Source organism: Polyodon spathula, chromosome 2 (genome assembly GCF_017654505.1).
Source record: "Polyodon spathula isolate WHYD16114869_AA chromosome 2, ASM1765450v1, whole genome shotgun sequence".
NCBI lineage: Eukaryota > Metazoa > Chordata > Actinopteri > Acipenseriformes > Polyodontidae > Polyodon > Polyodon spathula.
This window is the reverse complement of record NC_054535.1, coordinates 52591589-52619352: the sequence shown is the minus strand read 5'-3', so window position 1 is coordinate 52619352 and position 27764 is coordinate 52591589. Positions and strand designations below refer to the sequence as shown.

At 35.9% G+C, this 27764-nt stretch overlaps 1 protein-coding gene across 1 annotated transcript; it reads left to right on the top strand.

Annotated features, from left to right (window-relative positions):
* LOC121298165 (vascular endothelial growth factor receptor 2-like) lies at nucleotides 1–26241 on the top strand. Its single transcript, XM_041225084.1, has 30 exons — nucleotides 1–323; nucleotides 2311–2407; nucleotides 3176–3390; nucleotides 5058–5179; nucleotides 8551–8719; nucleotides 9260–9399; nucleotides 9912–10080; nucleotides 10291–10408; nucleotides 10536–10711; nucleotides 10811–10967; nucleotides 11678–11807; nucleotides 12563–12671; nucleotides 13605–13952; nucleotides 14650–14796; nucleotides 14922–15053; nucleotides 15616–15722; nucleotides 16112–16247; nucleotides 17176–17280; nucleotides 17376–17489; nucleotides 17707–17795; nucleotides 18082–18244; nucleotides 19183–19280; nucleotides 19779–19901; nucleotides 20643–20754; nucleotides 20851–20950; nucleotides 21138–21243; nucleotides 23796–23941; nucleotides 24500–24584; nucleotides 25266–25351; nucleotides 25795–26241. Exons 1-30 carry the CDS (start codon nucleotides 260–262, stop codon nucleotides 25901–25903), a joined length of 3972 nt encoding a protein of 1323 aa, XP_041081018.1. The 5' UTR covers nucleotides 1–259; the 3' UTR covers nucleotides 25904–26241.
* Nucleotides 26242–27764: the final 1523 nt, after the last annotated feature.

Below are 27764 nucleotides of genomic sequence, written 5' to 3'. Positions count from 1 at the left end.
CTCCAGAAGGCAGAACGTTATTAGCAGGTTCAAACGGATGCATGTACTCCTTGTCGTTATAGCGAGGCACTGATTCTGACAGGGACTACTCAACTCTTAAAGCATCTTCAGTGTTTGAGTGGGCTACTGTTGTGAGGAATTACTCATTTTAAATGGAGATGCCCTTGTAATAAGACCACTGGAAACGAAATATTTACTTAAGTTGTATAGGACTATCTGGTCATCTTGATGTTGGGATCCCCCCCTCCTGGATTACATAATGGCAGATATATTCTTTGTCATTTCCTTCGTGTACATTCTTCTTGGTGTGAATCAGGTGACAGGTAAAGCAACTTTACTACAAAGCTTTTAAAAAAAAAAAAAATAATAAAAAAAAAAAAAAATCATGTGTTACAATAGTTGCATCAAAAAAAAAAATGATATTGTGAATGATATCACTAAAGAGTAATTGTCAAACTTTATATTAGCATATTAACATATTATATACGTTTTAAAATGAGTCAGTTTTTGTACTTTGTTGTAACTGTTATATAATTGTCAGGATGTGACTCTGCATAAATTAACATGGTATTAAGCTTATTATAGTTCTACAAAATGCGCAGCCTCATGAAGAAACTGTAAGGATGCAACCCCAAATAGTTACAGTCGTTGTATGAGAATGTTAAATGATAACAAATCCTGGCGTAAAGAATGAGATATTGTTTTTAACAACAGGAGTGATTAAAAAAAAAAAAAAAAAAAAAAAAAAAAAGGTTGTTATGTCTGAGTAAACACTGATGACTTTTACTGAAAACATGTGATCACCTGCTCAGTGACTGCATACAGGAAGGGCTTGTTATCGTTAAACATATACTGGACGTACAGCAGTGCAATGTGAGTGTATTGAGTAGGTGTGTTATCTCATTGTAAATTAGGAAAGACTTGCTCATAGTTTACACTTTAAAAGCAAATGTGTTGGCAAAAACACTTCTTTCTGAATGGAAACAACATGTTAAGATTAAAATAACACAGTCATTGATATATATATATATATATATATATATATATATATATATATATATATATATATATATATATAGTGTATCAACAACACACAAACTGTTAGCTACAGTAGCTAGAACTAATTAAAAGTTGTCTTTAATTGAAAAGTAATAGCTTTATGAACACGGGGGATATAGCATAACCCCAAAATATAGCAGTCTCATATACTGCGTGATCAAAACCCTACCATTCTTTAAATGTTATTTTTTCCTTAATTAGCACTATTTGAATATTATAATATATGTATTACTTACATAGTTGGCTGTGATAGTCATATATAGTTTAAGAACTTAAAAAGGTTTTAACATTCTCTGGTTAAAGGTAGATTTGTTAATTATTGTCAGTAAATGACTAGAGGCTAAGTCTGCCACAATTTGTAAGAAACTAATCAGTACATGGAAGGATTTCTGTTCTCTTCATATTAGTTATGGGTGATTAGGGTGCACTGGCAAGTGGGAAGTGTGGTAGCTGGAACTTTCTGTGAACAATGGTGCAGAAGTAACTCTTCACAGTCTTGTACCAGAACTGGTCTCTGAAGTTTAAAGTTTCATGAGATAATGGGTCTAGTCATTATTAAGACTAGAATTGAACTTACTAATACATTAAGTGAAGCAGTGAACAATACTGTTTAGTTTAACATCATCCAAAGACAAATCCTGATAATGTACAATTTAATAACAGTTTTGGAATATTTATTTTCTTATTTTCAATACGTGTGCATTTCTGTCAATGCTTTTTTTTTTACAAGTCATTAATTACCAAATATAACTTAAACCCTAAAAGTAACCCTATCTTTAATACATTTTATTTTTTGAAAAACATTGGAAATAAAGGATAATTAACATAAATTACTTTGTAATCCCTATTACTTATTACCCAGTTAATATATATGACCAGTTATTCAATACTGTTGAATAAAACATATCTGCCTATTTCCCAAGGGGCAAACATCATCAGTTGAAGGTCTACTGTTTCAATGCTGCATATCCTTTTTGGAATTATTGCACTTGGCAACACCAGAAAACAGGAACTCCACCCCAATTTCAGAAAAATACAAAGCCATTGAGTTAATGTGGGGCCATCTGCCTTCTCTTCCTGTTATGACAGAATGGGAGGATTTGCTGCTAAACCATAAAATAACTTGCAACCAGATCAAAAAATGAACAGGAACTACTTGTATTCTGTTAATTCCAAAGCTATAGGTAAACAGTCACTATTTGTATTGACATTGCTGGGTCCCTAATGTGTGATGTGTGTTTTTTGTTTTAGGAATAAATCTGAAATATATCCCTGATCCACCAAGCCTTAGTATCCAAGACAAGGTACACAAAGTAAATGCCAACGACACTTTAGAACTTACCTGCAGGTATGGGAGCTTTCAAGTTTTAATATTTGATTTAAAATTACAGTAGTTGACATGTGTACCATGGAGTTTGGTGCACTGTTATAAGTTCCAGTGTAAAATAATGTTACTACGTCTTTGATGGTGGACCATAATGTTTGGGTTGGGTTAACTGGCTGCATTCTTCATCAAAAACTACTCACATCTTCTTGAGTACCATAAGCATACGAAATTGATAATCTGTTTTGGGCTAGGTGTTTGAGATAAGGGGTGGAAACAAGTTACAGAAAAATGTTTAAAAAAAATCACAAAACATGTTTTCAGTATTATTTCTACCCCATATAGCTCATTATAGGTGTTGTTTTTCACATCATACCTGGCTTTCCAATGTAAAAAAAGTGTCTAAAGAACGTGGGGTAGCAGTGAGAATTGCTATGGAATTTTTGTAGCTTGAATTTAGCTAATGAGAAAGGCATTGTATTTGTTGGTTTGTTGAAGTTTTATTGTAAAACAAAAATCACAATGCTTTTAACCTTAAAAACTGTTTCCTGTATGCGTGAGATAAAGTAGTAAGTATAGGATAAAGAAAGTTACCTAGAGTAAAGTATTTGCCGTGCATGCTTCATTATAGAACTTGTGAAATAACTGAATATTTACAGTAACTGAGAAGATACCATCCTGAGATGTTAGATGTTTCAGAATACCAAAAGTACTGCATTAAGATATTGTTGAATTAAGATACTGAAATTATTGGAAAATGTCTATCTGTTTTAATAATCTATTTTTAAAAAGGGGGCATCAAGTTTTGTACTGGATATGGCCCAGGAATCTGAGCAGTTTCGAACGCAGGATATCAGTGACTGACTGTAGTGGATCAGGTCTCTTCTGCAAGAAGCTTGTTCTGACCAAAGCTGTTGCCAATGACACTGGAGATTACAGGTGTTCCTATAGAGATTTACCTGTTGAAGATGGGAGAACTTCTGCTAGCGTCTATGTCTTTATCCAAGGTAGACTTCTTTACGTCATCTTTATATATATATATATATATATATATATATATATATATATATATATATATATATATATATATATATATATATATTTATAAAGGTTTGCAGGTTATTTGTGATCTCAAATATTGTTAATATCTGAGAGAAAGGACACCCAATAGAGAGTTTTAGAAGTTATGGTAGATTTAAAATGAGTGTTCCAGTTGGTTGTTCTAGTATATACTGAAATCAGATATTAAATATCAGCAGTATTAATTAACTACTATGAATATTAACAATAATGAATATGCATTTCAAAAGTTACTTAGACTGCTTTTATTATAACTTAGATGTTCTATTTTAACCCTCAGGAGACCCTTATCAGTGCCTGTATAAATGAGCATCTTACAGCCATGGACAGGGCAGTTCAGACACATGAAAGGCTACCTCATGCTGAGTTCAGCCTCTACTAGGTTCCTGTTTTTCAGCTTCCAATTGAACAAAGTAAAGCTTTGCCTGCAGCACTTCCTTCTGTCTTACCAACTAGACTGGCTTCATAATAAAATAAATGGGTCAAATTCCTGATTGTGGTGTCCTTGGCACAGATATATTAATATTCTAATATTACTGGCCATTACAGAAGGATCACAAAATGCATTATTTTCATTCAATGGGTATACAAACACTTGACTTGGACATACCAACATTGAACAACATTGTTATTGTTTTATATCACATTTAAAATACTACTTTAGAATGTATAAGCTATAGTTTCTGTTATATTATAAGTGCATTGTGTATATACTGTTATTTTCTTACTAAGCCAGAGATGGTGCTCTCTGTGCTATCTCAACGACTAAGCTAAATTCAATCAATGATGGCTGTAAATTGTCTAAAAATAAATTCTAATGAGACAGAGGTGCTATTAGTGGGCTCCAGGCTCAAGTTTAGTTTAATCCCTCTCTATTTAAATCTTCTTTGATGGTAATCTTTTGACCATCCACTACTGTGAAAAGCTTAGGACTATGGATTCAGTACTGTGTTTGGATACCCACATTAGCTCTATTATAAAGACATTCTATCATTTGAGGAACACTGCTAAATTGAGATCCATTCTATCAGATAAAAAGGCAGAGATGTTGGTTCATGCTTTTATTATTTCTCGGTTAGATAAGTTTATTGCTTGTTTGCTGGTGTTTTTGATTCTAAATTATGTTGGCTCCAGCTGGTTAAAAATGCTGCAGCCAGAGTACTCACTCTCACACGTCGTTCACAACATATTATTGCGGTTCTTAAATTACTGCACCAGCTTCATGTTAAATTCAGGATACATTTATAAATTCTTCTTACTACTTATAAGGCCCTTCATGGAACTGTGTATCTAAAATTAGGAGGGGCAAGGGCCTTTAGTTGTTGTACTCCGTGCCTTTGGAACGCCGACCCAAGTCATATTAGGAAAGCTGTCACAGTCTAATCTTTAATATCAAATTTAAAAGCATATTTATTTGAGTTATCTTATTTTTGAGCTGGATTGATTGGCCAGTGGCTATTGCCAGCGCCCTGATATGCTCCGCATGAAGCGAGCTATATAATAGCAAACTGCATTGTATTGTACTAATTACATTTTATTTTGCTTTATTGCAGTAGGCTTCAATTTATATGTAATTTATTTGTATTTCTTTCAGACTACAGAGCACCATTTGTCAGTTCTCCTTCCCTTTTTGAGGTTGTGTATGTAGAAGAAAATGCACCAGTGGTTGTACCATGTTTAGGATCTGTAGAAGATCTCAATGTGACATTATGCACGGTAAGAGGTCATTATATGCAGACTGGAATATATACTGGTAAAGAGTAACAGTGTTATATCCTGCCCGTCATATTTGTTTTCAAATCAAGTTGCATTTGTTTAAATTTCAGAAAAAACAGTGACAATGACGTTTTATTCACCATTTTAGTGTTTGCAGCATCTTTCTTTTGTAGTATGTTTTGTAATTCTGTGTTCAGTGTAAATTGGTGTTCAGTCATTTTCTCTTGTGAAGAGTGCAGGGAAAAAAACATTCCTCTGAAAAGGGACAGGACTGACAGTGATATGAGCCAATCACTTGACAGATGGAGACTATTGACTGGTGGTGTTAATAGTTAAATCTATTTTTCCTCTTATGAGGATGTTTTAGTCAATCACAGGCCATTATTTCCAATGACTGATTCATATATACAGTGCTTATAGAAAGTCTACACCCCCTTTCAAAATGTTCACCTTTTGTTGCCTTATAGCCTAGAATTAAAATGCATTTAAATAGTTTTTTTTTTCCATTTATCTACACATCCTACTCCACAACTTCCAAGTGAAAAAAATATTCTAGCAAGTTGTAGAAAATGTATTAAAAATAAAAACTGAAATAGCTTGGTTGGATAAGTGTCCACCCCCCTTGTAATAGAATCCTAAAACAGCTCGGGAGTAGCCAATCGCTTTCGAAATGGCACGCCTAGTTAAGTGGCCTTCACCTGTGTTAAATTGTAGTGATTCACATGATTTCAAGATAAATTCAGCAGTTCCTGTAGGTTCCCTCTGCTAGGTAGTGCATTTCAAAGCAAAGACTCAACCATGAGCAAGGCGCTTTCAAAAGAACTCTGGGACAAAGTTGTTGAAAGGCACAGATCAAGGGATGGGTGTAAAAAATGTCAAAGGCCTTGAATATCCCTTGGAGCACGGTCAAGACGATTATTAAGAAGTGGAAGGTGCATGGCACCACCAAGACCCTGCCTAGATCAGGCCGTCCCTCCAAACTGGATGACCTAGCAAGAAGGAGACTGATCAGAGAGACTACCAAGAGGCCAGTGACAACTTTGCAAGAGCTACAGGCTTTTATGGTGAAGACTGGTCAAAGTGTGCATGTGACAACAATATTACAAGCCCCGACCTAAATCCAATTGAAAATTTGTAGCATGACTTGAAGATTGCTATCCATCAACACTCCCCAAGGAACTTGACAGAGCTTGAACAGTTTTGTAAAGAAGAACGGTCAAATATTGCCAAATCTACATGTGCAAAGTTGGTAGAGACCTATCCCAACAGACTCACAGCTGTAATTGCTGCCAAAGGTGATTCCACCAAGTATTAACTCAGGGAGTGGAGACTTATCCAATTATGATCTTTCAGTTTTGTATTTTTAATATAGAATTTTTTTCTCAATAAACACTTGTTTCCCCTTAACAGTGTGGAGTATGGTGTATAGATAAGTGGAAAAAAATCCTCATTTAAATGCATGAAACTCTGAGGCACTGACACAACAAAATGTGAAAAAAAGTTCAAGGGGGTGTAGACTTTCTATAGGCACTAATATATATATATATATATATATATATATATATATATATATATATATATATATATATATATATATATATATACATAGTAACACAACATTTTGTTTTGTTTATTATTACAAAATAAACAATAAAATAAACATCTAGCTCCTTCGGAGCTCTAACTAAACTTTTGCCAAGAACCTATTCTAATAAACTGCACAACTAAACTGTTTACTAGCTGAAAAAACACATCGTTTTTAAAGGTGAAACAAAAAGGCTTTACACAGTACCTTTTAGTATGATTGAACACACCATCAATCGGGCTCTCCACACAGCAGCAGCCTTGAAGAGACTTGCTGCTCTCCTTTAATATCCTCCACCTGGCTCTAATTTACAGTAATAGCCAGGTGCAGGCGATAATTAACAATCCAGGACCAGCAATGGAACATGAAACATGCAGTGTGATTGGGCGAGCAAGGTTCCAGCTGTCTGTATATTGGATGGATACCGACAGTTGGAGCCTTTTCACATTTTCGGAATCATTGCGCTTTCTCACAGAATTGAAAGTAACGGTAGCCAGTTTGTTTTCAGGTAGAGATGTATAGATGTAACTATAAAACTGAGTGTCCAATCACCAGCAAAAAAAAAAAAAAAAATCCTAAAAGTAGTAATTAGACATGCTGAAAGATAGCAAAACAGAAAAACATGTTTTTTATAAATCATGGTCTTTATACTCACTCACCCCAACTTTGTCACTTAATAAGGTATTCTTAGTGGTTTGTAAGCACTACAGAAAAACACAAAAAGACACCCCTCTCGGACACATACCTTGAAAAAATTACTGAAATCTGAGGCGTTGTTGTATTTATTTTATTTCTCCCATCTTTTCTGCTCAAACAGTGTGTCTGCACTGTCAATGACAGGGCAAAAAATAATTTAGTGCTGTCTCAACTCCACCCCATGCTGTATATTTTCAGTGGCAATGTACACAGTATCAGAAAGAGATGCATTTTCTTTTGCATGTTGTAATAAAATTTATTTACTCAGCTTAACTTAATGTGTCGTTCAAAGTTACAAATGGGACTACTTATTGGTGTAAGGATATTTTATAAAAAACTAATCATTTATTTTCCCTAAACATGATTTATGCTTTTTTTCCCTTTAAATCCACTGTTTTACCTGGATTATAAATGCAATAAAGCCCTTCAGGGTGTCCCCACGGCGTCTGTATATTCGACGTGTACGGACACCCCGTCAGGTCTTATTGCATACATATATATCAAAAGCGTTCCTCTGCACATCAGCAAGTAAACTATTCAGTTATCACAGGTGCTTAATCACTGAGGACAATACATCAAAACAGGTTGCTTACCCACAAAGACTTCCCTATTCGGACTCCTCCGAGAAGGCAAGACAGTGAGAGCACTCAAAAGGCAACCTTACAATAAATACATTTTATTTTGTCCATATTGTTCAGAGATGGGGGTATCGTCCTTGGACACCAAACTGACGTTTCGATGTAAAATCATTTCTTCCTGAGAGCATTCTTTGCTGTCCGAGGACAATACCAAAACCAGCAAAGGGGAATCACACCTATTTGGTTGGTGATGCTATCCAGCTAATTCCCCTGCTGTAAAATGCTAAGAAACCAAGATGCGGCTTATCCCATAATTGTTAACCTAATAGAAGTGCATACATTGGTTTCACGTAACCGTTGCATATTGTTATCAAGCCAAGATAAACAGATATGTAATGGGCTTTCATTTTGGAAAAGGAGATGAAATTACTCAATTACCTAATCAGAAGGTAGGAAACATATTTAACATCAAAGGGGATTTATCTGTTTGTTTGTTTGTTTCTTTTCTTCAGAAATACCCTGGAAAAGTGTTTGTTCCTGATGGGAAAACCATTTACTGGGATAGCCGAAGAGGATTCATTATTCCCAGTTACTTAATCAGCTATGCAGGAATGGTGTTTTGTCAAACGACAATAGAAAGTGAAGCTTACCAGTCCCAATTATACATGCTTACAGTTGTTGGTAAGCCATGCATTATGTTTCTTCACATACATTTGAAGGAAAAGCTGGTCCGGTTATTCAGATTTAGGGTGAAAATACAATACTGAATCTTCACTGTTGGCTGCCTTTACTAATGAAATTTGGTTTGCCAGAATTATTAGGGACATTACTTAATGTTGGTGTTTGGTATACAGGAATGCGAAAACATGTTTCTTATTAGGTTCCTAATTAAACCCCTTTGGGTTTACAGAGGTTCACATTAAAGGTAATTTTGTGTGTTTCCTCAGTAAGAAGCATATATTTATCTCATTGTCTGCGTCTGACAGGGTCCTTGGTGCCATAAGAGCCAAGCTAAAGGCTACAATCCTGAAAGGAGGAATTCATCTAAAATATATATTAATATAGTCTATTAAACATTGGTTTTACATAAATAAAGCTACAGTATGTAGGCAAAAATTGACCTAACATCATATCTACTGGTGTTTTTTTTTTGTTAGAGCATCTTTCAGTGACCCATTTAACACATTATTCCTTATCTGTGCATGCATTTCTTTCCTGTAGGGTACAAGATTCACGGGCTCTCTGTGACCCCTCAACACCTGGTGGAGTTAGTGGTAGGAGATAAATTGGTATTAAACTGCACTGCTAAAACAGAATTTAATGTGGGGATCGACTTTAAATGGAAATATCCAGCTTCAAAGGTAAATACTGGCACAATGTCCAGACTGTTTGCCTTTTTTTACATTTTTGTTTATTTTCTTGTTCTGACTTTATGTACTCAACATGTATTTGTATTTTGTGTCTTTCATAGATTCATTTATTGCACAGTTACATTTTTTTTTTTTTTTGTAAATCAAATCCACCTGCACACAAAAGACTGTAAATTAATAAAATGATATATGCCTTGCTGAAATTCAAATCGAACAGTGCCTGTGGCTTTTAGAACTAGTTTGCAATATGCAATTTATAGGTCTTCTGTCAATGGTATAACCAAACTACTGTTTCACCATTGACCCCATGTTTCATATTTTGTTAATAAATGCTTTTGCTTCTGACTAGCCCCATAATTTAAAGAATTGAACTGCTTGTTGTGATATCTCAGATAAAGGGTTGTTTTCTGTAAAAGCAGCATAGCTTTGAGCTCATATATTCAACTATTTCTTTACCTGCTGTATAACATTACTTTACACATGGAACTTCTTTTCTGATGCAGGAGAACCGATCAGTAAACGACACCAATAAGAAAAAGTCATTCAATGTTTTGGAACTGTCAAGCACCCTGACTGTTCTGAACGTAACATTGAATGACACTGGGGATTATATTTGTACCGCATCAAGTGGACGCATGGAAAAGACTAACAAAACTACCTTGAAAGTTTATGGTGAGTTTTTAAATTAATTAATTTATTTTTTTTAAATTTCAAATCCAGTGCCATATTACAAGTCAGCACTTGTTCACTTGATTAGTTTGACTTTTTCACTTGCTTAGTTTCACCCTTGGGTTGTGTCATTTCCTTACCAAGGTTAGCCTGATCTATCTGCTGTGTGATTGTTTGTATTGTGTCAACAAACTTTTCTTTCTATTTTTCTAGCAAAGCCTTTCATCTCTATTGATTATAATTCTGTCTCTGTCATCGAGGCAAAGTTGGGAGATCGTCTTGTAAGAATACCAGTCAATTTTACTGCCTACCCTCTGCCAGAAGTAAAATGGTAAGGTACCGTCACCAAACATTCACATACTATATATATATTAAAGAAAACACAACAGTATATGGTTTATAATTGGGGAAACATATAGTAAATAGTTGGCTCAACAAATCTTTGTTTCCCTTGTCAGGTATAAGAATGGGATGTCAGTTTACAGAGATGAGCCACGGTACAGGATTAAAAGCAGTGGTTACACATTGACTATCCATGATGTTATTGAGAGAGATGCTGGGAATTACACCGCCGTGCTCAGGAACCCAGCTACCAAAGAGGAGCACAGCCGGACATTTCAGCTAGTGGTGAATGGTATGTTTTGCTATTCACAATCATAGGTTGTGTTTACACATAGTGACTGAAAATCTGGATTTTCTCATACATTTTACTGTTCTGTCATGTCCATTTCAGTTGCTCCACACATTTATGAGAAAGAAGTGGCTCATGACACTAATTTCCACAAGTATGGCAGCAGCCTGACCCTCAGATGCACAGCTCACGGGGTTCCATCCCCAGTAAAGATGAAGTGGCAGTGGATATCACAAGAGAACTGTCCCTTAAACTACCTGTGAGTATGAAATGCATTTGTACAAAGTGCTTCACAACTTCCTCAGAAACGTTCCAGTTTGGATCTGTACTTTCTATTTATTCTGGGTCATGAAAGCATTATTGTATTTATTAGGCACAATAAAGTATGAACCAGTTAAAATAGTAACAACACATATATCGTATTTGATGGCTACAGAGGCATCTATGCACTGCTTTGTGCTATGCACTGATTGACTGTACAAGCTAGCTGTTGTCTCTGCAGTCATTCCAGCGGAAGCGCTCTGATTAATATAGTGAGTGAGAGAGAGATGCTCTGCTGAAAGCCCATGAGGCAGGCCTTATCTTGGCCTAACACACGGCCCAACTTCCTTCATGACAATCCCGAGCATTCTGCTTTCCTGTTGCTGTTTTTGTCGACTGGCTTCCACTACTAGCTGCTTCCTGTGCCTTGCTGATTGTTGTAGTCTGGGCCCAGCCCCCCTAGGAAAGTCTTTAAGAAATACTAAGATTTCTCTGTTTCTGCCTTCCTCTAAACTACAGTACATCTGTTGAAAAACTCTTTCAGTCGTTAATTGACATTTTACTTCCCAAAACAGCCACTTCCCTCTAATAATCCGACAGGCAGAGAGAGAAACAAGTTACTTTTTTGTGTTAAAGTTTTTCATACTGGATGTTTGATAGATATTTTAGGTTCAACACTGAGGTACTTTGTATTTTTTTGGTTAATAGTCAAGGAGTCTATCGTACACCATTCAAATTCTATGAGTGTAACGGCTGGAGGGACATTACAAATGACACAGGCAAGAATCCGATTGACAGCCTTGTGACCCGGACAGGTATAATAGATGGTGTGGCTAAGGTGAGTTAGGCTTTACTGAAGCAGATCTGTTCCTTTAGTCCACAGTGATCATATCCCATGCTGTTCTAGTTAAGAACGAGATATTCTGTTATTTCACCAATAAACTTAAGAAAGACTTGCTTAAATGTTTGTCATTTAATTTGATCTGTAATATTGAGTATTTGCAAAGCATTTATAAATGATTATTGTACAGTGCTTATAAATCATTATGGCAGTTTATAGTGTAATAGAGTGTAATAAAGTTTTTATGGAGATGTTATGTTATGAAAAGAAATGTTATGAATGCATGCAACATAGTCTCTGTCAACCTCAAGTGTTTTTTTCAAAATATGTAAGAATTTTATTTTTCACACAGGATAGCCTTTTTTACTTAGGCACATACTAGGACAAGTGACCCAGTTTCATGGTCATTTAAAAGTTAACCCCTGAACTATCAAGTCCAAATTGATGAATGTGTTTTGGAATTCGGATATAAAATTCAAAACTATTATTATTCTGAGGTAAAACAATAACTATTTACCAAAGCATGTGTCTACTTTATAATTTGAACACAAAAAGGGAAATTACATTCCTGAACCCCTGAATGAGCCACCTGGGTCTGTTTTTCTGACTCTTTTTACGAAAATGCTTGTTTTCCGTGATATTTCTGTGCCAATAGTGCAATTATCTTGAATGTATACACATATTTAAGCTGATTAATTTATTTACAATAACATTCATGTGGCTGAGGGTTTTTTTCTGTTCCTTGCCTGCAGACAGTGAGCACACTGAAGATTCAGACAGCAAATGCTCCTGCTATATATAGATGTTTGGCCACTAACAAAGTCGGGCAAGATGAGAGGGTGATCTTCTTTCATGTAACAAGTAAGCCTGTCGTCTCGGCTGCAACGTCTCCTTAAAGTAATCTCATGGTGTGTCAAGGGAATACAGAACAGTGCTGAACTTTGGAACTCTAGTCCTGTGTAATTACAGATAGTTAAACCTCTGTTAACAAAGCCAGTGACATGCGTTACTAACATCTTTCTAGGACTGAAGTGGAACTTTTTATGTGAGTAGGTAATAATTTATTTAAGTTTCTACTTAAAAGAGAACTTGTATAGATGAAATGCCTGCATATATGCTAAAGCCATAAATATTTCCTATGGTCTAAATAAAGCATATAATTTAAAATATAATCTACCCACATACTGTAAAATACTAGCTAGTGAAGACGTATGCAGTTTAAGGAGCTCTTGGTAGTGGTTCTGTTAAACATTATTGAAATATTGGTGTGAAAGGAACATGCGTTTTTGTATGTCTTTTTTTTTTTTTATTATTATTATTTTTTATTATGGTTTTATCTTTTAAATAAATCAATTTAATTACACACTAAATGTTGAAGGAAACACTTCTTAAAACTTCCAGTACAGTATTCACTGTGTCATGGAAATTCTGTGCACATGCTGATTTGAGCTAACTATGTATTCACATATGGTTATTCTTTTATGCTCTTGTGTTCTTATGTGCTATGGTTTTAAAAGGAAGCTAAGTTAACTTTTCAATTGTTGTCTGTTGCAGGAGACTTTGTCTTAAAGCAAGGTTTTCTGTTTTCAAAGACTCAAGCACGTGTTAGAAATTACTCTGTAATTTAGTATGATAACCCAATCTTACCATTTCAACCCCTATGCAAAATGTATCTTGGAGGAACAGTTACTTCATACATCTGCATTTCTGCACAGAGCACAGAATCAATGGAAACAAAATGGGTGTAAGTGTGGGAATCCTTGATAAAAATAAATAATATGTGTTACTTTGTAGGGGGTCTGGAAATGAACATGCTACCTGCTGATCCCATAGAGTGGGACAATGTTGCTCTGCAGTGCAAAGCAGACAGGCTGACTTACAGGAATCTGAAGTGGTACAGGGTGGAAACCAGCCTCTTACCGTTCCAGCACAGGGGCCTCACTGTGCTACCTTGTAAACATCTCAGCCTTCCTGAGGAGAGTCTGAGCGAGACCACCAGCTCTCACCTGACAGGGGAGAACATCACTCTAGAGCTGAGCTTCAAGAACATCTCCAGCCAGGAAGAGGGGGTGTACATCTGCCAGGCAGAGAATATAAACACTGGAGTGCAGCACTGCCTCATCAAGAGACTCTCAGTGAAAGGTGAGGAGATGTACACGAGGCCAATGATTCATATGTAAGGACCAGGGAGTTGTTTTAGGTGAAATGACAATGGGGTTTTCTGTGAATCCATGGTTGCGTCATGACAATTCATACATTTTGGAACAACAACATGCTCACAAGTTGCTTGTGAACTTTATATGAATTCCATGAATATGTTAGAGTTAATGAATGTACACAGCCTTACTGTATCTGTATCATTTTAAACTCTACGAAGTTGAGAAGATAGAGACCGCTTGTATTGGTTGCCAGCAAGCCCATATATGTTGATTTGAGTGAAAAAGGCAACCAATTCTTCACAAAAATAATTTATTTTCACAAATTATTTCCATTATTATTTTTTATTTTAGCTTTTCTCAACATATTTTTTAGAAAAGAAAAAAGCACAAATAAAATCTCACAAAATCTCAGTGCATTTTTACAGTCGTGATCACGAGTAGACTTAATTTTCTAACAAATATGTGAAGAGAAAAGCTAAAATAAAAAATAAGAATAATGGCAATAATTTGTTAAAATACATTATTTATGTGGAGTATTGGTTGTCTTTTTCACTCGAATCAATCTCTATGAAGTGTCATAAACTTATGTAAAAACATAGTATAATTGTGCAACTTCTGTGAGTTTGTACTGTGTTAATGCTTCAGTATGCATTACAATACAGTGAGCTGATTTCTTTCAGATCTACAGGCCCCAGCAGTTGTGACAAATTTAACTGACCAGAGTGTGAATATCAGTGAAACAATTGCACTGACCTGCAACGTGAGTGGGACACCGACACCAAATATCACATGGATGAAAAATAACAAGACACTGATAGAGGACTCTGGTAAGAATTGAAATTCATATTCATCTGTGTCAGCCAGTGCATGAATATCAGTGGCAGAATGTTTTTATTTGGAGACATACATATTTAGATGAAGTGTGAATTATTCTGTGTATCTTTCTTCCCAGGCATTGTTCTTACACAACAGAACAGAACTCTGACAATCCAGCGAGTCAAGAAGGAAGACAGAGGCCTATACATCTGCATGGCCTGTAATAACCAGGGATGTCACATGACACAGGCCTATCTCATAGTTGAAGGTACTGTACTTTCTATCAGTTCTTCCAGTTCTGAAAATAATCATATTATATTCAGTTACATCAAGCAGAGCCACAGAGGAATACAAAATAATAAGGCTATCAATGTATGTTTCATAGATTAAACATTTAAACCTTCTTTGTCAACTACCATTTTAATTATCATGTCCATTCAGTGCTTTAATGTTTTCAGTTGTCTTTATATTTCACTTTTGTATTTATTACAAATACTGCATTGATCTTCACATATGGCAATTACAGTGGCTTACAATATAGATACTGGAAGCAATTAACTGGAAAATCAAAGCAAGATTTTCAGTTGAAAGTTGAAAAACATGACCCGGTCAGGACAAAACCGTGAGGATGAATTAGCTTGTGTTCAAGAATGTCGACCATTAACATGCACTCATTAAATGGAACTAAAGAATGGATTACTGAAAATTTAACCTCCATGAGGCAACATGAGAAATATGCATGGCTAAATAAGTGTATTGAGGCATTTATCAGATTAGATTCAAACAGATTTAGAAGCTAGGTGATTAATAAGTGGATATGTTTTGTACAGGTGCAGAGGAGAAGACAAATGTGGTGCTCATTATCCTTATTGGCAGCGGGGTGATTGCCATGTTCTTCTGGCTTCTTCTAGTGTTCATCATCCGAACCATAAAGAGGGTAATGAAACGGTTCTGTTGCTGTCCCATGAGCAAGCTATTCCGCATGATAGATTTAAACTGACTGGAGCTCCTTTGTGTTTTTTCTCTTCATTGTGTCTAAAACAACAGACACATTTTTTCTTTTCATGCCACTGAGCTCTTGCATGACTTACTAAGGATCCCGTAATTCTGTGTTAATTGAACAACCTCTTTGGCTTATTAAAATTAAATTAAAATAATTGTGGTTTCAGGCATGCATGTTTTGAACAGCTGGTAAAATTAGGGGTTGATTTTTTTAGTCAATTCTTGCTTGTTGAATGATCAGCCTGTTGAACAACAGTGAACGTGACTTCTTGTTGCATACTAAGATGTACAGTTTATGGAACCAGACTTTTCATTGTCTTCCAGTCGAGTGGAGGCGAATTAAAGACAGGCTACTTGTCAATCATTGTTGATCCTGACGAAGTACCTATGGATGAGCAGTGCGAGCGACTGACATATGATGCCAGCAAATGGGAATTCCCCCGAGATAGACTTAAGCTAGGTAAGACTACTTAAACTACTCCCTTTATATAGGATATTTCAAGTATGTGCCACAGTAATTGTACGATGATGTACTTTTGTAATCCATTAATATAGTACACTCTACATTCTCATAGGACGATTATTGAATAGAAACATAATATACAGTAAATAGTACAAAAAGAAACTTACTAACAAACTATGAAGAAAATATGGGTCTAACTGCATTACTAAATTTAAATTAGTACTAGTATATATGTATACATTGCTATACCCAGCTTGTTGTAGCTCAGAGGATCATTTATTTCTTTTTTGTTATTAAGTCTGTATGATCCTGCACTTAAACATTACATTATAACATTATCTAGGAATTAACTTGGCTTCGTTAGGGTTAGGGTTAGTGACAACATTACTTAGTAACATTTTGTTAAAAGTTTGGTTACTGATTCACTATGTAACACAATTTTTGTTCCTGGGTAGTAAATGTTATTTCCTAATTGCTTATGCCTCAAAAGTTTTATTATTTCAAAATATCAATATTTCCAATGGGAAAACTGTAAATACAGTATAATCGTAAATCTCGAAAAACTACTCACTTCTGAATCTTTTGTAGTCATTTTTGTATTACTTTAGTATAAATACATGTTAATTTGGATTCATATGTTGTTTTTTTCTGACTTTATGTGAACAAAAAGACACACATTTGCCCATTTTCCCAATGTCCTGGTCACAAAAGCAAAGTTTGTGGGGAATAATAGCCATTTTCTATACTTTTGAGGCACAAGCAATTAGGAAATAACATTTACTACCCAGGAACAAAAAAAAAAATAATTGTTACACGGTATTATTGTTGCTTCATCCTAGCCCTAAAGGGATAAATGCACATGGTTGGTCTAATAAATGTGTAGGATGTGTTGGAGCGGTTAATGATTGCTGTGTTTTGTTCTCAGGGAAGCCCCTTGGTCGTGGTGCGTTTGGTCAAGTTGTGGAGGCTGCAGCCTTCGGCATTGATAAAACCACTACGTGCAAAACAGTCGCTGTAAAGATGCTGAAAGGTAAGTAAATGAGAGACTTCCAAGAATGAACTAGTGTATTGAGTTGGTGATGTACTGAGTGTACTATAATAACATTATCCTACGCACCTTTTCAGAGGGAGCCACTTCAAGTGAGTACAGAGCCCTGATGTCAGAGCTGAAGATACTAATTCACATTGGGCATCACCTCAATGTTGTGAACATCCTTGGAGCATGCACCAAACTAGGAGGTGGGAACCAGCATTACAATAACAATTCACTGCAACACTGTTTAATACAATTCATGCCATCAGTGTCAGGCACACTTGAAAATGAAAATCATCTCAGTATAGTTTTCTGTTGTTTTGTGAGGGTGACCCTGTAAATGTAGAATGGATAAACAAATATTGCATTATAAATCTGCAATGTAGTGGTGTCCATTTCATGACTTTATTCTATTTATTCCAGGTCCTTTGATGGTGATCGTAGAATGCTGCAAGAATGGCAACCTATCAAACTACTTAAGAAGCAAAAGAGGAGAATATACTCCCTACAAGGTAAACAAAACATTGTCAAGATTAGAAAATGAAACTTTGCTTCCTTTGTTTTTTTTTTTTGTAAAAATGTGTTTGGACTTTTTTGCATGAATGAAATGTACCAGTTTTTTTGTACTTGCTCTAGTGAAAGGGAGAAATGACCTTTATATTTAGGCATTAATGCTTATTTGGATATTACAGATATTATGGAGTATTTTAGGGCAAGATCTGAGAAATCACACTTTCATTAACGTTTGTTTTAAATATAGAGATAAAACAGAAATAAACAGGAATTTTTATTGTTCAGCAACAGAGCAAAGCCCTCAAATTGAAGCAAGCAAAAACCAGTATGAACGAGTTGAGTGTTGAAATGACACATCGCTTGGATACTATTGCAAGCAGCCAGAGCTCTGGCAGCTTAGGATTTACAGAGGACAGATCGCTCAGTGACCTGGAAGAAGAAGAAGAGGGTAGGGCCAGTTTTGTTACTTTGACCTTTAAGTTTGGGATTTTAACTTTGACTCAAATGTAGAAAGCTGTACATAGATATGAATGTCAGAGTGAAAAATGTAATGAGAGAAAGAGAGAGAGAGAGAGAGAGAGAGAGAGAGAGAGAGAGAGAGAGAGAGAGAGAGAGAGAGAGAGAGAGCAAGCGAGCGAGCGAGCACATACCTCTCTCTGCACCACCAGGAGTATAGTGCTGGAGGGTCATGGGGGAGCGCAGCTTCTGTACTTCACGTGCAGAATACTGAACTGTTTTGTTCATATTAATATGTGGCGATATAAGTATAACACATACAAAATAAGCAAAGAATACAATATCCATAAGAAACCTTTAGATAATAGCGACCCCTCACTTTTAAATATCGCATTACATCATTGTGCACCACTAATGTAAAAATCAGAAGTGAAAGTGTAGGATATGCAGCTCCACATTATGGAAAATCTTAACCCAAAAGGTAGCCTTACATAATGTTTGGTATTCATGAATATATTTTAGATGTAAAAAAAGCTTGTAAATAGGAATTTCATACAAATAAAAAGTAATTATAGAATACAATATCATAAATACATCTGGTAATGAAGTGCGGCTTTGGTATTTACCGTTTATATGTGAAGTATGAGAAAATGCCATTACATTATTTCTGCCTACAGTCAAGCACCAGCGTTTTCAGATACTTTATTTTGTCACAATGTTCTTGTGGGGTATGTTGGCAGAACCATCTTCTTGATGATCTACTCTCTATGGATTTTAATAATATTAGTACTACATAAACAAATAAATAAATAAATAAAAGTATGTATGATAAAAGTCCCCAATTATTTTTAGAGTCAACTGAGCCAGGGAAATCCCAGTGTTTCGGTGTGTTTCCTGATATTAGGAGTGACTCTGCCCTCTCTTTGATAGGAGCGGAAAGCCTCTGCAAGACTCCCCTGACAATGCAGGACCTGGTTTGCTACAGTTTCCAGGTAGCCAGGGGAATGGAGTTCCTGGCATCACGCAAGGTACTCCATATTACTTTATACTCTTTTCAGTGTGTTGCAGAATTTAGTAAAATAAATGAATAAAATAAACAATTGTTTAAACTGTGAAAACTGCCAATACATTTTGCTGAACAAGAAAATGCTGTTTCTATAGAAAACTAGTCTGGATATGTGTAACTAGTCTATCTGCCTGTCTGTAATATCCAAATTGAGCTGAATGAAGTTATAGACTTCCATGATTAATGGCATTGTTTTGAGCCTCCCTCTTTCAGTTTGAGGTTGTTTACTTGATAAACATGCACGTGTTTGCATTTGAGGAGGCTTTGTGTTTCAGTGTAAACAGAAAGCTCCCCAGAGCACTTAGGAACTAACAGTGCTGTTGATGTTGTATCTCTATTTGGGAGTGGGACCCCCACCTCTGACCGAGTGTACAGATTTATCTTTTTTCCATCAGTACTAGATAGTTTGTCTTTAGATATGAGCCGGGAATTTCATGCACATGTTTTCTTCTGTTTGCAGTGTATCCACAGGGACCTTGCGGCTCGCAATATACTCCTGTCAGAAAACAATGTGGTGAAGATTTGTGACTTTGGACTGGCCCGGGATGTCTACAAAGACCCTGATTATGTCCGCAAAGGAGATGTAAGTAAAAGATAAAATCCCCAAATTCATTAGATGAAGAGTTTGATATAGTCTCATAGGTAACATGTTGTTTATTTGTAGGAATTTATAAACATCCTTTACATTAATGGGTGCTCAATTCTGATCAACCATTGTAAGGATTGTTAAAGTTATATGTAAAAATATATTTTTAACAATTCAAAGAAACTAGTTAAAGAGTAAGTAGAGGAGTTCCGAAAAATATAGCATTTCACGTCCCCATTTGTTGCTAACTGTTTAAATAACATACCTGTAATTTTTCTTTTCATTGTTAACATCTTGACAACTTTTTACACATATAACTTTAAACTCTGTTTCAAAGCTCTTTTCAAAATGGCTGCTCTAGTGCACAGACAGTGTAAGGATTATTGCCCACATTGTCAAACAGGTAACACAGCAATAACGATCCATAATGTCGTACGGAACAGAAAAGCCAGAGCACTTTTTTTTTCTGTTTTTTTTTTTTTTTTTTTTTTTTTTTTTTTTTTAATTGCTATTCCTGCAGTGATTTAGAGGATAGATCACAAATTCCAGTGTACTACGGTGGACATTGTGAAATTAGCTTTGAACAGACTTTAAAGTTATATGTGTAAAAAGTTGTCAGGATGTTAACAACGAAAAGAAAAATTACAGGTATGTTATTTAAACAGTTGTAGCAACATGTGGGGACTGAAACTTTTGTTGTTGTTGTTTTTAAGGTTATTTTTCGCATTATTTTAACAGGCTCGGCTTCCTTTGAAATGGATGGCTCCAGAAACTATTTTTGACAGAGTTTATACAACACAAAGCGATGTCTGGTCTTTTGGTGTGTTACTTTGGGAAATCTTCTCTTTAGGTAAACAATTATTTTCACTGTAAGACTCAGTAATCTTTTCCTTACCTACCCTAAGTTTATCAGTAGCTTACCTGTACTTTAATGTTATTCCAACAGGTGCATCACCTTATCCTGGAGTAGGAATTGATGAGGCATTTTGTAGGAGATTAAAAGAAGGCACAAGAATGAGGGCACCTGAATATGCCACCCCTGAAATGTAAGTATAAAGTAGCTATCTTGAAACTACAACTATATTATATATATATATATATATATATATATATATATATATATATATATATATATATATATATATATAATTATTATGAATATATTCTTACACATGTGTGCCTGTATTAGGACTAAGTATGCTGTTAAGTATGCTGTCTTATTCCATTTTTCAGATACCAGACCATGCTGGACTGTTGGCTTGGGGACCCTAAGGACAGACCCACTTTCACTGAGTTAGTGGAACATTTAGGAAACTTGCTTCAAGCAAACGCTCAACAGGTAACAGCTACATCATGATTATTGTAACATAAATTTATTGTACATTCCCTTTTAGTTATGTGCCATCATTATTTGACTAATTTTGCTATATCCATTAAGTAGTGCTGTATGATGTCAGATTAATGTCTACTTTTGAGTTTTTATTTAAGCGATAGTGCCCATCGATGATGGCTCTACCATGTAATAACACTATGTAACACAATTTTTGTTCCTGGGTAGTAAGTGTTATTTCCTAATTTCTTATGCCTCAAAAGTATGGAAAATGGCTATTATTCCCCACAAACTTTGCTTTTGTGACCAGGACAGTGATATTTTGAAATGTACCTATTTCCAATGAGAAAACGGGCGAATTTGTGTCTTTTCGTTCACATAAAGTCAGAAAAAAACAACATATGAATCCAAATTAACATGTATTTATACTAAAGTAATACAAAAATGACTACAAAAGATTTAGAAGTGAGTAGTTTTTCAAGATTTACGATTATACTGTAAATCACTTTCACGAATCAGCCCCCAAATGTAGTCTCCCATCATGTTCTCGTTATACTGTTCTTGGTAGCAGCGTTCAAAGTCCAGTATATCCTGGTGGAAGCGCTTGCCTTGCTCCTCCGAGTACGCTCCCATGTTCTCCTTGAATTTATCAAGATGAGCATCAAGGATATGGACTTTGAGGGACATCCTACAGCCCATTGTGCCGTAGTTCTTAACCAGAGTCTTAACCAGCTCCACATAGTTTTCGGCCTTGTGATTGCCCAGGAAGCCCCGAACCACTGTGACAAAGCTGTTCCAAGCCGCTTTCTCCTTACTAGTGAGCTTCTTGGGGAATTCATTGCACTCCAGGATCTTCTTTATCTGTGGTCCGACGAAGACACCGGCTTTGACCTTTGCCTCAGACAGCTTAGGGAAGGTAAGTCTAAGTCTAAGTCTTGAGCTGATCTAAGTCTTGAAGGTACTTGAAGACTGCCGACTCCTTATCTAGAGCTCTGACAAATTGTTTCGTAAGGCCCAATTTGATGTGCAGTGGTGGCATCAGCACCTTCCGGGGGTCCACCAGTGGCTCCCACTTGACGTTGTTCCTCCCCACAGAGAACTCGGTCCGCTGTGGCCAGTCCCGCCTGTGGTAGTGCGCCTTGGTGTCCCTGCTGTCCCAAAGGCAAAGATAGCAGGGAAACTTGGTAAAACCGCCTTGGAGACCCATCAGGAATGCTACCATTGCAGCCTCTTGATGCCATCTCAGAAAAATGCAGATATGTATCCACTTAGGCAGCTGGAACTAAAGTGAACTGGTGGGCTTAAGGCCCCTGTATTTATACTACTATTTATATTAGTGGAAAGTTCTAGAAGTTACTCCAAGTTTACTCAGCACTGAATCTATCTGGAATGTTCTGGAAAATAGGTAAATTTCAAAATATCACTGTTCTAGTCACAAAAGCAAAGTTTGTGGGGAATAATAGCAATTTTCTATACTTTTGAGGCATAAGCAATTAGGAAATAACACTTGCTACCCAGGAACCAAAAAAAAAAAAAATTGTTACACGGTGTAATTGACCATGACGGGAGTTATGTTTCCCGAGCCAAAGGCGAGGGCGCTAACGAAAGTCAAGGTCATCTATCAAACGGTTGAGCCATCATCGAGACGGCACTATTGCTATTAAATTTTTTTTTTGTACCATTGTTTTCTTTATTAAAAAAAAAAAAAAACACCTTAAAACCTAGATTTACCTTGAACTTTTACTGATTCGTCGGGTACCTTTCCGCTGAGTCAACATGTTCTAGGAACATTTTTTAAAATAAAGAACAAGGATAACATACATATAAAGAGAAACACAATGAGTTTTTATTTAGTAAATCGATTTTTTTTTTTTATTAATTTGTTAGGGTTTTATATAATCAGGACATCTGTTAGAGCCAGCTAGAACTGGAAGCTGATTGGCTGATTGTACTCAATCGTTTTCTAATCTGCAATAGAACTGGATTGTAAATTTCAGGGTGGTATTATTAATATATGGGGGCCTCAAAATAGTACCCAAGCATTTTAGTCTCTTGTGGAAGTATAGTGCTCCCCTTTATAACAATATAGTCAGGAGCCATAGTTACGAGACTGGGCTATTTGTGTTCTGCCTTATAATAAGAATGAAAGTGCTAGTGGAATGGCATTATGGAGCAAATGGGAGCCACAACCATGCCACTTACCACATATTCTGTGGTATAAAGTGCTGCTGTGTTTTTTTATATATTAATCTCACATATCACATGGAGCTCTTTTTCATTCGCCATTGTTTTAAACTGTCACACAAATTCTGGTGAGATGGTAAACAAGTGCAAGGTATTTTTGTCATTTGTAACGAATACGAACATCAGATTTTTGTATCCAAATACATGTGAAAAATGTGTGAATATTCTGATATTTGACAGCTATACCACAAATACTAACTTAGATCAATGTAAGTCTCATTACTTTTTTTTATTTAAACCTTTTTATTTTATTTATAAGTTGCCCTTTTAGCACAGTTTATTTGCAAACACGATTGACGTCTTTGGGTATATTATAGGACGGGAAAGACTATATTAATCTGACCACGCCACAGAACATAGAGGAAGATTCTGGTCTTTCGCTCCCGACATCACCTGCTTCCTGCATTGCAGAGGAAGAATGTTGTGACCCAAAATTCCACTATGACAATGCTCCAGGGTTTAGGTATGTACATCAGCTTACAAGCATGTCAAGCTTACACAGTGTGAATAGCACTGAACAAAGATGGGAAAAAAGGCAGTTTGGATTTGTGTGTTTAAGTGAGAGGATCAAAATTGCTATAAAAAATATAACGAACAAATACTGCCCCCCGATGCAGAATAAACATATTACATATTCAGCTTAAAAAAACCCCAAAACATTGTTATAAAAACAAACAATTGCTTGAGAAAATAAATTGATTAAATTACATCAAGTGTATTTATTTGCTGATAAAAATAATAAGGTTGAATGTTTTCTAGAATAACAGTGGTCACTCAACTGTGCAACACATTTTCAAAAAAGCTTACTTAGTGCTCTAGAGAGCTCATATCAAGTGACTCGTTTTGTTTGCTTAATATCGGAAAATATGATTTAGCTCCCTGTTATTCTAGGTGGCTTTACTAGCAATGATATTTCTGCATGTGAAGAGGCATTTTTTATTAATATTTGACAAAATAAAATGCTGACAGGGAAGTATTTTTTCAGGCTGAAAAACAACACTACCCTTTGTTGTTTCTGTAGCAGGTATGAACACGGGGGTAAAAGGACTAGCCGACCCGTGAGTGTGAAAACCTTTGAGGATGTTCCTGTGGAACAAACAGCAACTGTAAGTTTTTCTTTCCATTTTTGAGAGATTGTGCTTGGTCTTAATCAAAAGCTGCAAGTGTTGGGTTCAGCTGCCATCTGTAGGCTAATTTTTGGATTCGGGGGGGGGGGGGGGGGGGGGGTAGGGTTAGAGTAGATGCTAGGTCCGTGTCCGTGGTAGGCCAAGACCTCAGCCTGTCCGTGGTAGGCCAAGACCTCAGCAGGGGATCTTCTTCTACCAAGTTGTGAAAGGATAGCGTCAGGGCCAATATCCAGAAGCATACCCAGAGACAAAAACAGCAGTTTAACTGTGCTGTTTATCATAAAACAAAGAAATAAGCACAAGGGACAAAACAAAATGTTTTAAACAAAACCACACTTGTAAACTGGGCATTCACCTTCACTACTAAGTTACAGTTGAACCACAAATCACAAAACCAGCACCCATGTTATACACCCAACCTCCCTCTCTAACAAAGCATTTCTGCCTCCTTATATACAGCTGTGGCTAGAGCTTAATTAATCATCAATTATTCCATTATTCACTTCCAGCCATATTCTCAGGTGGCAGGGAGAGATTAACTCCTTCCCTGCCAACTCAACACAGCCCCTGTGCAGGGCCTCTGCCCTGTCACACATGTATTGTGCACACTACAGAGAGACATACATCAAGATTGTAGTTAAAAGGTTGTTATGTCAACAGGACAATCAGACAGACAGTGGAATGATTCTTTCATCTGAGGAACTGAAAACTCTGGATAGCCGGCAGAATCAATTGCTGACCTTTGGGTGAGTGCAGATTTCCAAACAGATTTTTGTCCTATGAGTCAAGGTTATCCATGCAGTTATTCAAAAGATACTATTTATTATGCAAACTGTCATACATAAATTACTTCAGACTAAAGTTTCAGTTATATGTATAGCTCATGATGAAGGCACCACATGAAGTAACTGCTTGACGTTTTTTATATGACTTTGTTCATTAATGTTTCACTTCAGAATTGTATTTATACTGTACTGACTACTGTATAATTAGTTGTTAGAGATGAAATGGAAATAACTAAAAAAATGTTAAGTGGAATCATATAGGTGATATATAACATTATAATAATACTCCTATAAACTAACAGTTTGTTTATGTACATAGATTTGTGTTAAGAGAGGATAGAAATAAATATACCATGACAATTCCATGACCAACCTTAATTCCCGAAATTCTGTTCCTTCCACAGCCCCATGGTTCCCTGCAAGAGCAAAGAATCAGTGGCATCAGAAACCTCCAACCAGACGAGTGGCTACCAGTCAGGATACCACTCTGACGACACCGACACAGCCATGTAGACTAATGAGGAAACAGAACTCTTACACAAGCAGGAAGCTGTTAAATCCGGCTGTGTGCAGCCTGTGAAGTACAGCCCTGTCATTCGCTACAGCGCGCCTCCGGTGTAGAAGGCACAGAATAATCAGAGGGCCCTGCTGTGTAGCCTGCTCACTGTAGTCTTGTGAAAGACTTTGCAAAGGATGATGAACTCTTGCCACTTGGGAGTAGGTGTACTGAAGTGTTGCGCCGGTCTCAATAATTGCAAACGAGTCGGAAGTCTTGGGTGAAATGTTTTACTTTTGCGGTTCAAGCTTAGATGAAGGTGTATTTGTGGGTGTTCCTGCATAAATTCTCAAAAAGGGGGCAGAGATAGTGCAAATCTGGTTTAGACAGCAATAGACTGCACACAGGTGCCACTATCCCCTTCCAGCTCATTCTGAGAATATGTATGTAGTAGGACAAATGATTTATTCTGTGTTACCCGCGTCTATGCAAAGCTAAAATAAAAAGAAAGTGTGCTAGGTATTAATTTGATTTTACTGCTGTACTGTTTATTGTATAGGCCTACTGTACAGATTAATATTTTTAAATAATGTAACGTGCAGCCTACCCAAAACACATGTATTGTGTTATTTCAGCGCAATGGTTTAAATTTAAAATGCGTTGAGCACTATAAATGAATGTGTTTGCGATTTTATTGTATTTTTTTAAGCCCAACACCTCCTTAACAAACAATTCTGGTTTAGTGAAGGGCTACTGTATGATTATGAAAAGCTTTTTGGGGTGAAGGTTGGGGCCTTTCATTATATAAAAGTATTAAAATAGGTAAAATGAAGAAGGAACAGAATGCATTGTACAGATGACGTTTATATTTAACAAAAATAATGTTATTTTGATTTTTGCACCCTTGCATGTATAGACGTTATACTGTCTGCTGCAGCAAACCACAACTGAACTCCAGATATTTATTTGAGCAATGTCGCGTGACCCCCGCAATGTATGCTAGAGTTCTTGCTTAGAAGACGCAACAAATATTTAAATTAATATATTGCGTCTCTCTTCATTAACATATTTTTTCTTAGTACATACAACAAAATGTGCACGCAACAAAAATGCAAATTGTGGTATGTTTGCGCTGCGACTGGCCCATCTAAGTACACTTACCCCCTGATGTCTTATGAAGTAAATTCAGGCTGTGTGCATGCAGATGGATCTGTACAAGTCTTCCGATACCAAGCTCAAAAGGGCTAAAGACTGTAAAGAAGAATGACAGTGTGTTTTTTACTATAAATGTCTTTTTTTATTTCCATCAGCAAAATAAGCTGTGCATACCTCACAGCAGCAGAGCACTATTTTTTTCATACATTTTATTTGTTAGAAACTACTTGACATGCTTGTATTACAAAATTCAGAACTGGTGTTTTCCAGGAAAATCTTACACTAAAATACATAACATCCTCCCAGGTTTGCTCTTGACTGAATCTGGAGATCTAGAAGCATTAAGGAGTAGAAATCACTGAATTTATCCATTCATTTTCTGTAAAAATAATAATAATAATAATTATATATTATAATAATTATCAATAATGAAATAATAATAAATAATTATTATTATTATGTATTATTATAATTATGCTAATATTTATTATTTATTATATTATTATTATTATAATTATAATATTGATTATTATGTAGTATAGACCGCAATAATTATATCGTGGCGAAAAAAATTCATACATTATTAAATAGAATTGCAGCTTTGTAGTATATGACTTAATGTATGCTTGGCGAAGATTCATAATCTGGCACATATTTATATAGCAACGTGTTCTTTTTTTAAAATAAATGTAATATATTATGTGAAAAAAACAAAGTATATGC